This window comes from Dermacentor andersoni, chromosome 3 (assembly GCF_023375885.2).
Source record: "Dermacentor andersoni chromosome 3, qqDerAnde1_hic_scaffold, whole genome shotgun sequence".
In the NCBI taxonomy this organism is placed as follows: Eukaryota; Metazoa; Arthropoda; class Arachnida; order Ixodida; family Ixodidae; genus Dermacentor; species Dermacentor andersoni.
The window spans coordinates 89556939-89571275 of record NC_092816.1 but is presented as its reverse complement, the minus strand read 5'-3'; the positions used below and the strand labels follow the sequence as shown (position 1 = coordinate 89571275).

General features: G+C 44.8%; 1 protein-coding gene and 1 long non-coding RNA gene across 3 annotated transcripts; one reads left to right on the top strand and one right to left on the bottom strand.

The window, feature by feature from the left end:
• Positions 1-300: 300 nt before the first annotated feature.
• LOC126542524 (dynein light chain 1, cytoplasmic) lies at positions 301-2789 on the bottom strand. Of its 2 annotated transcripts, none has more exons than XM_050189640.3 (2): positions 2658-2789; positions 301-1284 (listed from the first exon to the last, which is right to left on the bottom strand). In XM_050189640.3, exon 2 carries the CDS (start codon positions 1281-1283, stop codon positions 1014-1016), a length of 270 nt encoding a protein of 89 aa, XP_050045597.1. In that variant the 5' UTR covers position 1284; positions 2658-2789; the 3' UTR covers positions 301-1013. The 2 variants fall into 2 exon arrangements, with proteins under 2 accessions (XP_050045597.1, XP_054932646.1); XM_055076671.2 differs by lacking the exon at positions 2658-2789 and adding an exon at positions 2492-2581.
• A 633-nt stretch (positions 2790-3422) lies between these two features.
• LOC126542535 (uncharacterized) lies at positions 3423-14337 on the top strand. The gene is made up of 2 exons (XR_008614736.1): positions 3423-3674; positions 14099-14337. It is a non-coding gene; the product is annotated as an uncharacterized lncRNA (long non-coding RNA).

Below are 14337 nucleotides of genomic sequence, written 5' to 3'. Positions count from 1 at the left end.
TCGGACGATCGCTTTCGGCGATGTCACTTTCAGTGCATGCACATGGCCCGGTTGAGCAAAACCGGATGAGCTGGTCCGAGAATACGTCGCCAGTACCTCGTTTAACAGGAGCACAATCTCATGGCGTAAAGTTCCTGGAGCGTTCAAACTAGCCCTGGAATCGAAAACTTGCCAGGGAACTTCTCTTGATCTGAAAAACTTTTTCTTTAAAGATGAAATTATGTTTTCCCGTAAAATTCTTCGCAAATACCGGTGTGCATGAGCCACATTTAGAGAATAACCAGCCAATATACTACATGGTTTAGAACAAGAACTCGCGAAGTAAAATTTATTATGCCATGTACACACACACGCACACTTGACTTGTGTAAGCTGCTATACAGGGGTACGAAGAAAAAAGGGTGATGGACGCTCGACCAAAATATATATATAAACAAACTTAGCACTTTCAACAGCCAACAAAATGAAGATTTCAGTGATGAAGTGTTCTCATTTTCTACGTAAATGACAAAAAAAAAAACGAAATGTGGTGGCTTCCTTGTCTTAGCAGCAAGCACATGATAGAATGCCAAAAAGAAAAATGTGGGAAAAGAAAATCGAAAAACGAGCTGTCAAGAACAGCCATTCCATGATAGCAAAGTGTACAATTTGGGCGAGAGAGAGAGACAGCAAGCAGTCTACAGCGGCGTTAGACTGGGTTCAGGGACAGGACAATTTCATTTCTCTTGTGCGGCACAGAGATTGTAAAAGCCATGTTACAATATGAGAGTAGAACTTGACTGGCTGCAGCAGCGATGGTTGCAGCTGCCTGCAACAACCCACCCTTAGCCCCGGGAAAAGAAAACAGGTCATCTCTTGCTCCCCGTTTGGCGAAAAGCACCAGCCTCCATCCACGGTTGCACTTCAAAGGTCCAGGCGAGCTACTTTTGAGTCCTAGATGCATCCAGTCCTTTGTCCCTTCCTTGAGCTTTTCCTTCCCTGCCGACCCTCCCGTCCTTTGCCCATGTGTTGGCTCAGCCGGACTTGAAGAGCAGAATGGCCACTTGGCCGAGGTAGAAGTAGATGAAGTGCTTCGTTTCGTGGGTCACGTAAGAGCCGAAGTTGCGGCCCACGATGCAGTGCCAGGTGGGGTTGTACTTCTTGTCAAACTCCTTCTTGATGTAGGCTGCGATGTCCTTCTCGATGTTGTATTTCTCGAGGGCCTGCGTGGCCACATCCACAGCATCCTGCTGCATCTCCTCGGACATGTCCGCATTCTTGATCACAGCCTTCCTGTCGCTCATCCTGGGCAAAACAACGAGGCACATACAATGTAGCAAGGCAAGTTAAAGCAACTTTATTGCTAATTAATGTGCCACTAAGAGATTATATGGAGGAAAAAATAGCCACGAGAAAACGAGGCAACATCCCCGCACAACCATAAGTGCAACACTAATTCTATGAAATGTGTTCATTTAGAAAGGGCAGTAAAAAACCGACCTTCCCAAAAGCAAAAAAATGGCAAAAAAGTCCATCTTTTGTATCTGGGCAAGCTAGAAATGGGGTTTACCAAACGTTGCCATTTTCATAATGCGTTAGTAGACGTGAACCTGCAAGAATTTAGGCAACTGTATGCATGTAGTGACTATGCAGCTCCACTACCTAGGCCTTTTATCGAAAGAGTGAAGGGGGTGAGGGGGCTAACAAGTGCATTAACACAGCCCAGCATCACAAGCTCTTGTAGCAAATCTGCGAACAATCAACGGAAATAAACATGGAAGCCATAAAAAATTGCATGAAGCCTGCCACATCGGCACGCTCCATTACGGCATTAGAATTGTAACGTGCGAACTGCGTGATCTATGCCGGCACGCTGACAGTTCGAAATCGAACGACCGGGGGTTCGCGAGTCGGCGCTCCGGCACAAACAAGCAAATGTAGTTCACAAGACTACCAACGCTTAAACTGCGTCACCCACACCGCTGACGAGCCTAACTAAACATCGCTGTTGCTCGCAACGATAGTCAAGTATACAAAACACCGCAAAGCGAGTGGCCCTCGCATGACACCGACGTAGCTAGTCAAAGTTAGGGTAAGCTATTCAAGGCATTGGGGGAAAGATAGTAGGCCACAAAATTCACTCTTGCCCGAACAAGATTCGCGCGTTCCACCTCAGCACGCCCTCTCCATACATGGAAAGGCACACCACCACAATACCTACGCAACGCCCGCGTTTGCGCTCTATGGCTCCACTTAAAATTAACAACGCGCCACAATTAGCTAAGGCTTACCAAGACTCGCAGTAACGACCGTATCGCCTCAGAAAACCAGTAACTACGCGTTTAAATCTGTTAAGCCGAAACGCCGGGAACCGCGCGCGCCAAAAGGAAGACGTGTCACGCCGACTGCAAGAGGCGCCATGGCGTAAATAACACAAAAGCCCGTGCAAACGAGAATATTGGTAATAAGGCAGCCACGGATAGCATGGAACAACACTGTCGGCAGCTATTACCTTCACGCAGAACAGCTAGCCAAGGGTAACGAATGCCCGCTGCGATTCGGAGACAGGCCTCACGCTGTGCGATGTCGCGCGCCGGTTTCACGAAATGCGCTGCCAGTCTTCTTCCTTTTCAAACTAGAGAGCCTCAAATATGGACAGAATTGAAAACGCTGCTTACCTGACGGAGTTTCTTTCACGCTGGCGTGAAGATAGACCTCGAAAGCACAGGTGTTAGGCAAAGAACTTGCACAGCTTCTGTCCGCCGGCGAACGCGAAGTTCCTAAAGCAATGTGCACGTCCTATTTCCAACGGTGACCCCTCATTGGGCCAGAGAATGTAAGAACGGCTTCCCGATTGGTTCACAGCCGGTCTTCTGCCACAGCTTCTATCAGCCCAGAATACTTTGCGGCTTGTTTGGCGCGGTTTTGAAGACGTTTCTGTTTCGTTTCCAATCGCTGAATATTTTAAAACTGATAACCGATGCAAATCAGACAACACCATTCGGCAAGCAGTAACAATAAAATTACTATTGCTGCTGTGGACTTCTGAGAGCTTCAGTATGAGGGGTGCCTACTTATTTAGTTGTAATTAACAAACCCAGTTTTCCATTATTTTGAACAAATAAAAAATAAACAAAGACGTACACACACTAAAATAAAAAGACTACTTGCTTGTTTCTAAGTTTATAAAACACATGTAACATTGATTAAAGTGGGGACCTTGAAAGACATGATAAATCTCAATGGCGGCACCGCAACACAAAGCCTTTGAGATTACAGCAACAATGTTGAACATCTTGGAGGGCTTAGACAAACGTCACGTCACCACGAGGGGCAGCACCTGTTTTAAAAGCCGACCAATCTGTATGTTATGTATCAGTGCTGCCAATAAGGTTTCAAACAATCTTGTGTTGTCATTACTTACTGATTTTATGCACTGATAATAAGCGCAGCATAAAAATAAATATAAATAGCTTAGTGGCATTGGTCATTGCCCTGACTCAAACAAAATGCGTATATCATGCGTCCACCTACTCATATACTCCTCTTTATAAACATCTATCAATAAACTCACGAACTCGCCGATTAATCACTGCATGCATCGCTGTCTGTGTCGCTGTCACCAGCCGCTGTGCGCGAATTTGTGCGTACTTCTTTAGTTCTGTCTGTATTATACCTTTATTGGCCGGGATAATGTAAGTTCTATTTTGCGCGTTTCATCAATGGTTAGAGTGGCGATGCGCGCACGTTCTACATTATCACCAGGATCAGCCGACCGTGAACAGTGGGCGATAAAAAAAGGTATATATAGAATCGAGCGTGGTAAATTGTATACTTTATAATATGCCGGCTCAGATATTGCGAAGATATGTGTTTCGGTAGCGGATCGTGCGCACTGCGGGAATTCGGTGAAAACGAAGCTCCCTTGGTGTAAAAGCTTGTGTTAGCGAATTTTGAGAGCATCACGTGAGGTTACGCTGTAAATGTAGATATTATCTATTTGGTGCTAATACCATACTGACACTATGTGCGGAAGCTTATAACTTGTGCCTCTCCAACACTGTTGCTAGTCTGTGTGATCACACATGCTACACACACCACAGACACTCCGAACTTCTTGTATGAAGCTTGTCATGAAGTACCTGTTTGCTGCGGCAAACGCCTGTCTATTTATTAATCTTTGTTGACGCTTTGCTTCGCCATCTTTAGCGCGCATCCATTCCCGTTGTTCAATGTCCAGCGCTGCCTTTCGTTGACGTTCCGCTTCACGCTCTCGACTCAGCAACTTTTCACGTTCTAAGCCACGCATAGCGAATACGCGCCTGCTCGGCGCTAAGCTTCTTCCTTGCTCGAATTCCCTCTACATCAAGAATACGTTTGGGTCCCATGCCTACTATAGCAAGCCACTACACATTCCGATGCATATCCAATGACACCATGCAAGCGGCTCCTCTCCAAATTCTTCCACGTTACGTCAGGCTACGACGCAGGTTTCTGGTTTCCACGCCACTCCGACGCAAGCACGACAGCTGTGTTAAATGCCTCCCGCTGCACCGAGTAAACGAGAAACGAGACACAGACGCCAAAGAGGCAAATATGCTTCGTTGAAAGCTAACATTCTTCTACTGGAGCCTTGAGAAGTGTCTCATAAGTTCCAGTGGATGACACATGATGCAAGCTTTCCGTAATGAGGTTGTACTGATAATACGAGAAATACAAACCTTTGGCTATAACGCTCTTGCCGTGCATGTTGCGGGCGACAATCAGTATCGTACCGCATTGCTGCTCTGTTGAACACCCTTCTTTCTACTGGACTAAACTCACATGACCCCATTTTATTCCTTTCTAAACACAAAAAATCCCCGGAATTAATTCTTCTTGCTTTTTTATTCCCAGGTTAAATGATCATGATATGCCTATTATACCTTTATCACTTTGCAATTTTCAAAAACTATGTGCTTTTATTGTGTTTTCTTTTTTCTTTCTTTTTTCTTTTGCACTTCTCACTTTCCCCAAGTTCCACCTCGTAATATATGTGGGTATTTACAGGATTTCATTTTCACTCACACTTTGTAGAAAACTGTATACCACTTCTTATTTTGCCGTGTTGCTAAAATGTGTTAGTGGGATTTCAGTATAAATAAACAAATAAGGAGTTTTGCCTGATTTTGCATAAGTGACAACCATCTGCATCTGTACCTATATTTTAATACAAATCATATGCTTTGAATTGTCTATTTCCTCTCTCTCTTCATCCCCATACCCTTCCCCCAGTGCAGGACAGCTAACTGGACATGTGCCTTGTTAACCTCCCTGCCTTTCCTGTTGTCTATTTCTCTCTATATATATATGCCTTGAATGCATAGTCAGACAATCTAATTTGCTGCCAAGTGTACTTACAGTCTTACATTTGAATTAAAAACAAGGGAGAAGTTCACAGTGCAGTGAAGAAGAGGGCGAAGAAAACACGCTCGTGTCTGCTGTGCGTACGATCAGCGTTCGTGTGCTGCCAGTGTGACTTCGATTGTGCCTAGTGTCAGGATAAATCGTCATACTACAACAGGAATATTGAGGCTTGAAGTGATTAACTGTGATGGTTCAACGTTTCTTGTTCATCCAGAGTTAATAAATACATTTGGAATGGTTGCACTCGAGGCACAATAGAATGAGAGTTGCTTTCTTGTGCAAAATTAGTCATACTATGGAAACAATGTAATTGCTGCAACAAATTTATTCGTATTGGATGGATCTGTTTATGGGCTAGTGTAGGATGAAACAAGAGTCATATATTCCAGGCTCGACTAAGCACTACATGGACAAAGGCACTACAGAAAGAAAGGCACTCGTGTAACATTGCTGTGTGTGCATGCTTTTCTGATGAGAATCGTTGCCGTCTGCACGATTCTTAGTCGGCTGTGAATCGTCAACTTACCCACGCTGTCACGTTAGTAATCAAGGTAGTAGTCATTCCAGCCATAACCTCCTACAGACGCTGCACATTGTACCCTTACCCCTAGACGTAAATCGACAGCACATCTGCCCCTACTGGAAGCAACCTCAATGGCTGAAACCCTTGCAAGATATGTTTGTGACGTGGCACCTAGAACTGCAATTTATTAATTTACTAGACCAATTTCTATTTTTTCTCTCTTTTGCTTACATGTTCGGGATGGTTTCATCATATCTCTTTTCAGGAACACAGTCAAAGGGAAAATGAATGTTCTGCAAGCTATACACACACCATAAGAAAGTCAATGGTCACCTCCGTGAAAATAGGTCGTATGAGTAATCTCTAAGCTCATCCCTACCATAGACTGTTTGCAAGTTTACCAGGCATTGTATGGAGGGGTATAGGCACTCTGCAGGAAAAGGCTTATAGTTCATGGTGCCATAGTCAGCAGAACAGGTATGCTAAAATGTGGTAATACAAGCTCTTCTGCATCTAAATTAGTATCAGCTGACACATATTTTTAAATCCGATCTCTACAGCACGCTTTCTCTCACATGAAAGAATGGCACTTAGCATCTGTGAAGTTTTGGGAACCATAAAGATATGTGAGCTTCATGCTCAAGTTGAAACTTGAAATGCCTTACCTGGCGTCATTGGCATTGTTGTGACATCATGGCACTTTGCTAATTTGTCTGCTATTGTGCAGCAGTAAGGCTAACTGCTCATAAAATAATTTATCAGGAGTGTTGCACATATTTCTTCAGACTTCTGACTCCTCACATGTGGCAATAACATGATTGCAGGAACAGAGGGAGCCAATGTATTATGAAATAATGACCCACCCACCTATTGGGTGCTGAAACCAAAGCTGTTTTACAAAAACAAGCACTATTATAGTAAATTATTTGGGATGCTCCGATGCTTGCCAGTATTCTCATATTTGAAGGGTATGAGTATTCGTTTAATGACAAGCACTGAAGTAACGTGCCGAGTCTCAACTTCTTTGTTTCTCTTCTGGTCATTACAACTTTTATGTTCAGAATAGAAAAAAGAGGGCACATTCCTGTTTACCCATCCATGAGCTTTGTCATCGCTCTTTGCAAATAAGTTTGGCAGCTTTGGTAACCAAGCATCGCATTGCATCCTCTTGCAAACAATTTTGTTAAAACAAAATTGAATGAATTTGAGAACGATTGAAAGAGTCAAGTACCTCCACTTTGTGTGACAGTCACTAACATTCCAAACCAGCCACAAGGCTGGCTGGACAAATGTTGAGCCACAGTTACAACATCCTTTTCTTCATGTCATTTCGTTTTGCATGCTTCATGCATTGAACGGTTTTGGGGAAACGCGTCGGCTTAAAATTTTTTAGCATAGTGCCTGCCGTGGGTTGCACTCATCTGCGGTAGCCATTTTATACTAGCAGACGATATTTGTGTATGAGGGAGTAGTAAAGAAGCCAGTAGTACCTAAAATGTCTATAGTAAGGAGGCACTTCATGCTTAACAAGAATGTAATACTGGGTGAACTGGAACAGATTCGTCATGTACAGCGCACAGAAGACAGGGATGAGGAAAAGTAGAGCGAACACAAGTGCTGTCTTTCCAGTACAGGTTTATTGGAAGTGTAATGATTAAAGAGGCCCAATTGAACATGGAAAACTGGAAATACTAATAAAGGTGTCTGGAGAATGCACTAGGAGGCGCACTGATCAGTGCACTTGTGAAATTGCTGAAGCTTTCCATGTTGGAATACTTGAGAGACTAGTCTTGTGTGAGTCAAGCATCTATCACTCTAAAGCAAGAGCTTGCCCGTCTAGATCGCATGTAACTATGCTTTGTACCGTATGTGTGCTGACGTTAATCACCTGTCTGGCTGTTTGATTCAATTGCGCCCTTTTTCTTGGGGTTTTAGAGTTTTACATATTTCGTGCTTTGCACCTAATTCTCTCGTTTTCAGTAAACCTTTAGTTGAAAGACGGCACTCGGGAAATTCTGAATGGTGTCCAACATTAAACTTTGCATTGTGCCTTTGTTTGCCCTGTACTTCATGCTTTGTAGGGTGTGCAGGCTTGCAGATTCGAAGACTGTTGCAGAACAGTGGCAAGCAAAGCTGCAATATTGCTAAGTTATACACCACATTTGCTTGTGGTGAGAGACATGCTGAATATAGTCAAATAAAAACTTGCATTAGGAAATCCTTGCTCCCATTTATACAAGATACACTCAATAATCACCAGAAAGTAGAAATCAATGGACAATTATACAAAACAAATACTTTTGATGCTGAGTGTAGTGAAGTGAAAATGTAAGTGTTGGGACATTTTCGGCTATATATTGTGAGGCAGCTTTGATATTTGCAATGCAATTTGCAAAATTTGCTTTCAGCTGTAATAAATGACTTTTACTGTGAAGGTGAAGGATGGCTTATAATTAAAACAACCACTTTGTCTGCAATTAAGGTGGCACTGTCTTTACATGTGCGCAGTATTTTTCTTTTCTTTGTATCTGCAGCTCAAAAACCACAGCAAAATGGCAAATATAAAAATTCATTGCAGGTTAGAAACATGAAGCATGAGACCAAGTTCTGAATACTACGTTTTATATAACTTTATATACTGAATAGGGTGCACTCAAAAGATTTGATCAGATTCTGCTGGATAGAGTTGGCCATGTCTTCAAATTTTAGAGATTTCAACGTGTACTTGCTCCTACTAATCACTGTGAAGGGAGTTATGAAGCCATAAAAGTTAGTGTATTACACACAATCCAGGAGGCAGTGAAAAATATACTAAATTTAAATTACGGTTATGCCTAGTTATAGCCTGCAATTATCCCTCCTTTGAGCATAGTTGGCCACAGCTACGCACCTGTAGCATATAGAAAAAATATGCCAAGTTCATTATCACTTTGTTCAAAGCAAAGTATTGAAGTGAAATCAAGAGAATGACTGCAAATGATAATGCAGATTTGCCAAATGGATGAATGCTGTCACTTTGTATTTTTATTTTTCCAACATTTGTAGCATGGCAGCACAGCCTAGCTGACCTCTGTGTCACTTCTCTGAATGTACGTGTTGTGTGTGTGTTGGCCTGTTTATCATGTGCAGCGTGTTGTCGAGGCTGTCCACTGATACAAAATATGTGTTTGCAGCTGACTGCCCTTAAAACTGTACTGGGTCATTTCTCTGAACATTGGTGCCGGGAAATTGTACGGAACGGGATTGTATAAACTAGATGCACTCATCTGTGAAGAAATACAACCATTAGGTGCAGTGTTTGCGTCCCAAATAAGATGTGCCAACTAGCCAAACAGCAAAGTTTCTTGAACAATAGACAAATAAGTAGGTGCGGCACGTAAAAGTTCAGCTCGTTTGTGTAATGGCGTGCAAGAGCTGCCGTTTGAGTGAGTGAGCGAGTGAAAAACATTATTGAGCTCTAGATTCGCTGATCTTCTGCAGTCTTCAGATGGCTTCGTCCTTCTTCTTGCACAACGGTCGGTTGCCCTTAGTCCAGGGCTCCGCTGGATGCTGCTGCCAGTTGTGCTTGCCAAATCAGACCTTCTTGGTCGACCCGGCGATCGCTGGAGAGCACTCCCTCCCATTGCTCAGCACTCGAGTTTGGTATAACGGGTACCACGTCTATCTTCTGGCATGCCCACGTTATGTGATACAGCGTGGGTGTTTCATGGCACCAGGGGCATTTGTCATTGTATTGTGTGGGATACATTTTGCTGAGTACGTTTAGGTTCGGGTACGAGCCCGTTTGTCGCTGCCTCCACGCGACAGAGTCCTCTCTGCTTAGGGAGTTGTGCAGTGGTGGATACCGCTTTCTGCAGCCCTTGTAGTAATTTAGTATCGCCGAATAGTCTTGAGGTACAGGTTTGGTCCCCCCGAGGTTGCCTACGTTGGATGCTCGGTAATAAGTGTACCCTGGAGCTATCCTGTCCGCCTCTTGGTTCCCTGCCACTCCCGTGTGTCCCGGCGTCCATACCATAATATGCCTAATTGGTTCTTCATTTGGTTGTCATTGTGTTATGCGGTCTCCGGAGCAGAGTATGCAGAGCGCTCCATGCCCTATTTTGCCGCGTAGGTTGTTGCGGCACGCCGTTTGTGAGTCTGTAAGGATTGTTAGAGACCGTTTAGATCGATATCCCTCCGCTGCCGCTAGAGCGACGGCCGCTTCTTCAGCCTCGACTATCGTACAGTCTTGTAGTGATGCGCTGGTGATCTCGTGTAGTTTCGAATCAATCACCGTTGCTACCGTGTTGCTGTTGCTCTGCCCCACTGCTCTGGCGTATGTGGCTGTGTCCACGTATGCGTCGTTTCTTGGGGTGCTAGTGTCTTTTGTAGGTATTCAGCCCTGGCCTCTCCCCGTGCTTTGTGTAGGTTGGGATTCATGTTCCTGGGTATGGGTGCTACCTTTAGTGTGTTGCGATAGTCGTCCGGAATTGTTTTGGTCCTCTGTATCTCTTGAAGTTGATCGGCGCAGCCTAGTTTCTTCAGGAGCTCCCTGCCAGATAGGGTCTGCTGTAGTCTGCACAGTTGGGAAACTAGTTGCGCCTCTCTCAATTCCTCGAAGGTGTTGTGTAGTCCTAAGGCTAGGAGCTTTTCGGTTGAAGTGTTGTGGGGAAGGTGGAGTGCAGTTTTGTAGGCTTTGTGTAGAATTGCGTCCGCCTGTTGTACCTCACTCTTGATGGGATGTAGTAGGGGAGGCTGTATGCCACTCAGCTGACCACCAGGCTTCTGACCAGCTTGAGTGTGTTCTCCTCTCACATGCCGTGGCGTCTGTCGAGGCAGCCACGGGCGTGATTATGCGGGCCACTTGTAGGGTGGATGCCTTGAGTAGGGCGAGGGTGTGGGTGCAGCGTAGCGTTGGCTTGACTGTATCCACATCCCCACGATTCTGATGAGCGTCTTTTCCGATATCGGCTTCCCCTCGAGGCTTCTCCATTTACCTCACAATCCCTGACATGCATAAAAAGACTGATATGCCTGTTTTGGCAATATTCCAATTGGCTCAGTCTCACATGTTCGAAAAGGTTCCAGATTATTTTCGTGTATTCACAGATGCATCTGTACACAGTGACGGTGAAGGCGCCTCTGCAGCTTTTTTCTGCCCTTCGACTCAAGTATGGCGTATCTTCCAAATACCTCATCCAACTTCGTCAACAACTGCTGAGCTAGCCGCGATAGGTGTTGCACTGAAATACGTGCAAGAGGAGTTAACTACATCGAAGATTGTCATCTTTACAGACTTCCGCGCTGCCCTTAGCAGGTTACAAAGCAGTGAGATTGATTGTCCACTTGTGCGCCGCATTACTGACTCTGTGAGCAAAATTTCATCACGTGGGGTGTCTCTCGTTGCTCAATGGATACCTTCACACGTAGGAATCGCTGGAAATGAAGAGGGTGATCGGCTCGCTTCAACTTGCGCTCATAACGACTGTGACTGCCCAGAAATTTTGTGCAAGCTTGATGACGCTCGTCTGCTGATTTGTCGCCACCTACTCAAACAGCATCCAGACCAGCGCGTCGCAAATGGAACGTTCCTGCCCCGTGTTCGCGGTCGAGGCTTGCCTCGACACACTAGAGCACAACTGCTCAAGCTGAGGGTGGGCTGTGTGAACGTGTACGAACGATTATACAGACAAGGACATGTGGCGAGTCCATCGTGTATGTCTCGTGGCCGCTACAAGACACTTCAGCATCTTATATTTGAGTGTCCCGCTTTCAGTGCGCAGCGCATGTCGCTAGTGAGAGACTACCATCTCCATGGCCTGCGGTGCACGACACTCGACGAATGTTTGTACCCCAGTGGTTGTGCGTCTAAACGTAATCAGGCTCATCGCACTCTACTTACTTTTCTAGAGTTAACGAACTTAGGTTCACGTTTGTAGCGTCGAGACTATTTTATTCAACATTCTGTAGTAGCGTACGTGACTTTCAGTGACCGGCCCTACTGTGTGCGATCTGTACTGTGTTCTACTTTATTCTTTAGATTTGTCCTGTTGCTCTTCCTTTTCTCTTCCCCCCCTCCTTCCTATCTTCTATTTCTGTGTTGCTCTCACCTCCCTTCTGCAGAGTAGGCAGGCGTTGTGCCCCTTCCGGTGGCACTTGCCAGCCTGCTCCTCGCTTTCCCTTTCCTGTTAATTGTATATATGTGTTCAAAACAAATAATAATCCCCTCGAGGTAGACGTCAAGCTTTAACTCATTACTGGTGGGGACTGTGCGGTTTCGCTTTCCTCTCCAAACTCTCAGGAGCTCGGACTTCTCAGTGGAGCCTGCTAGCCCTCTTGCTCTGACGTAGTCCTCTACGCAGGTGGCTGCCTCTTGTAACTTCTTTCTCTCTGAGTGAGCCTGTGTTAACCCAGATGGTGATGTCGTCGGCATACATGGAATGGTGTATGCCGTCTATTTCTTTTAACTGCTTTGCCAAGCCAATCATAGCTATGTTGAAAAGCGTGGGGGAGATGACCGGCCCTTGAGGCGTCCCTTTGTTTGGAGTAAGGAACTTCTCTGATTGGAGCCCTCCCAGGCCAGTCGTTGCCATTCTGTTTGAAAGGAAGGCTTTGACGTAGCCGTAGACTCTCCTCTCACAGTCTAGGTCATTCATGCACGTGAGGATAGCCTCGTGGCTTACATTGTCAAAAGCCCCCTTGATGTCCAATGCCATTATTATGTTCTCCCCGCTACTGGTTACATTCCCGAGTACTTCTTTGATTTGAAACAGTACGTCTTGGGTCGATAATTTTGCTCTGAAGCCGAACATGCTGTGGGGATACAGTTCGTTGTCCTCCGTGTACTGTTGTAGTCTCAGCGCCACCACTCGTTCGTACAGTTTTCCCAGGCACAATATGAGCGAGATCGGTCATAGGTTCTCAATTTGCAGTTTCTTGCCTGGTTTAGAAATCATGACTACCTCCGCATGCTTCCACTCCTCGGGGACCATCTCCACTTCCCAGTGTTTGTTGAGAAAGTCGGTTAATACTGCGACTAACTCATCACTGAGGTTGCGGATGAGTGCGTTATTGATCTTGTCTGCACCTGCGGCCGTGTTTCTGGTCGTGTTTCGTATAGCTGCGTAGACCTCTTCTCGCGTGATGGGTCTGTCCAGGTTATCGTTTCCTCTTCCCTGGTAGCGCTCCGCGTAAGCTGCTGGGTTTGTGTCCCTGAAGCACTTAACACGTACCTTCTCCAGGAGTTCCGAGTTCCGCACACATCCCAGGCTAAACATCCCTAGAATGCACTAAAGATGCCGTGAAAGCAGCTGAACATTCAAACAAAAGTCCACGTTCTTTCTTTCTTTCTTTTTTCTGAAGGCATATGAGCAAAGACAATGTCGCAGTTGTAACCTACCGCATCACATCACAAGTAGCCAGCACCAGCTCGAAGAACATTGATGTTCTTGAAGAATATAGAATGTGTTTCTGTGAAACACAGACCATCACATGGGCCTTCTGTTCCAACAAGGAACAAGGCTAGGCAGGAAATGTTGCATGTGGACGTTTGTCAAGGAAATTGAAGAGAGAGTCTGCTGCTGGGAGGGTAGCTCACATCACTGCCACTCAACGCTTCATTTGCTTCAGTTTCAGGTTTCGTAAAGCTTTTTCAATAGTTCTTAATAGTAGAACACCCCCTGCCAGTTTTTTCCAATTTAAACTGTATAATCGAACTTTCCTCCTGGTTCTGGTGAGGGACCCTTTAACTGAATTATATTTCAGTTCTAAGGATGTTTCTAGGGATGTTTCTAGCATTCTATGTTAGAGATGTTTCTATTAGAGATGTTAGGGATGTTTCTAAACATTCTAGGGATGTTTAGCCTTGGATGTGTGGGAGTCCCCATGGATATCCATGACAAATCTCAAAGAGTTTCTTAGTTAAAGAAGAAAAGCTATCCAAAGGATGCCCCAAAAAGACATCTGTATTCTTTTTGCGAGAACGTATATATTTTAAGCTCTGCTCACCCTATGGCTTTCATATCAAGAAGAAAGGTAGACACATTTGTGTGGAATGCAATAGCTTTTTATTTTGCTTTATATTCTACAAGTCATGTAATGTTTTCCAGTTTCGACTAGGGAATGCTTATTATGCACTTCACTGTGATATAAAGTGTATTGCACTAAAAATAGTCACCATCACCATTCTCTTTCTTTTTTTGTCTACTGCAGGACGAAGGCCTCTCCGAGCGATCTGTTACCCCTATCTTGCACTAGCCGATCCCAACCTCCTCATGGCTGAAAACACTGGCGGCAAAAGGTGGCAAAACCCGTATATGCGTTGAACTGAAGTTAGAGCAAATAAACAGATGTCCTGACGTTAAGAAACGTTTTATTTGGCATGCATGCATGCAATTTAACAAAATGGGCCCATGTTCTGCACATAAAGCAAATAAAAAACAGTGGAAGCA

Excerpts from the sequence above, each read along its gene's own strand:
- LOC126542524 (XM_050189640.3), bottom strand. The coding sequence starts at position 1,283 with ATGAGCGACAGGAAGGCTGTGATCAAGAATGCGGACATGTCCGAGGAG.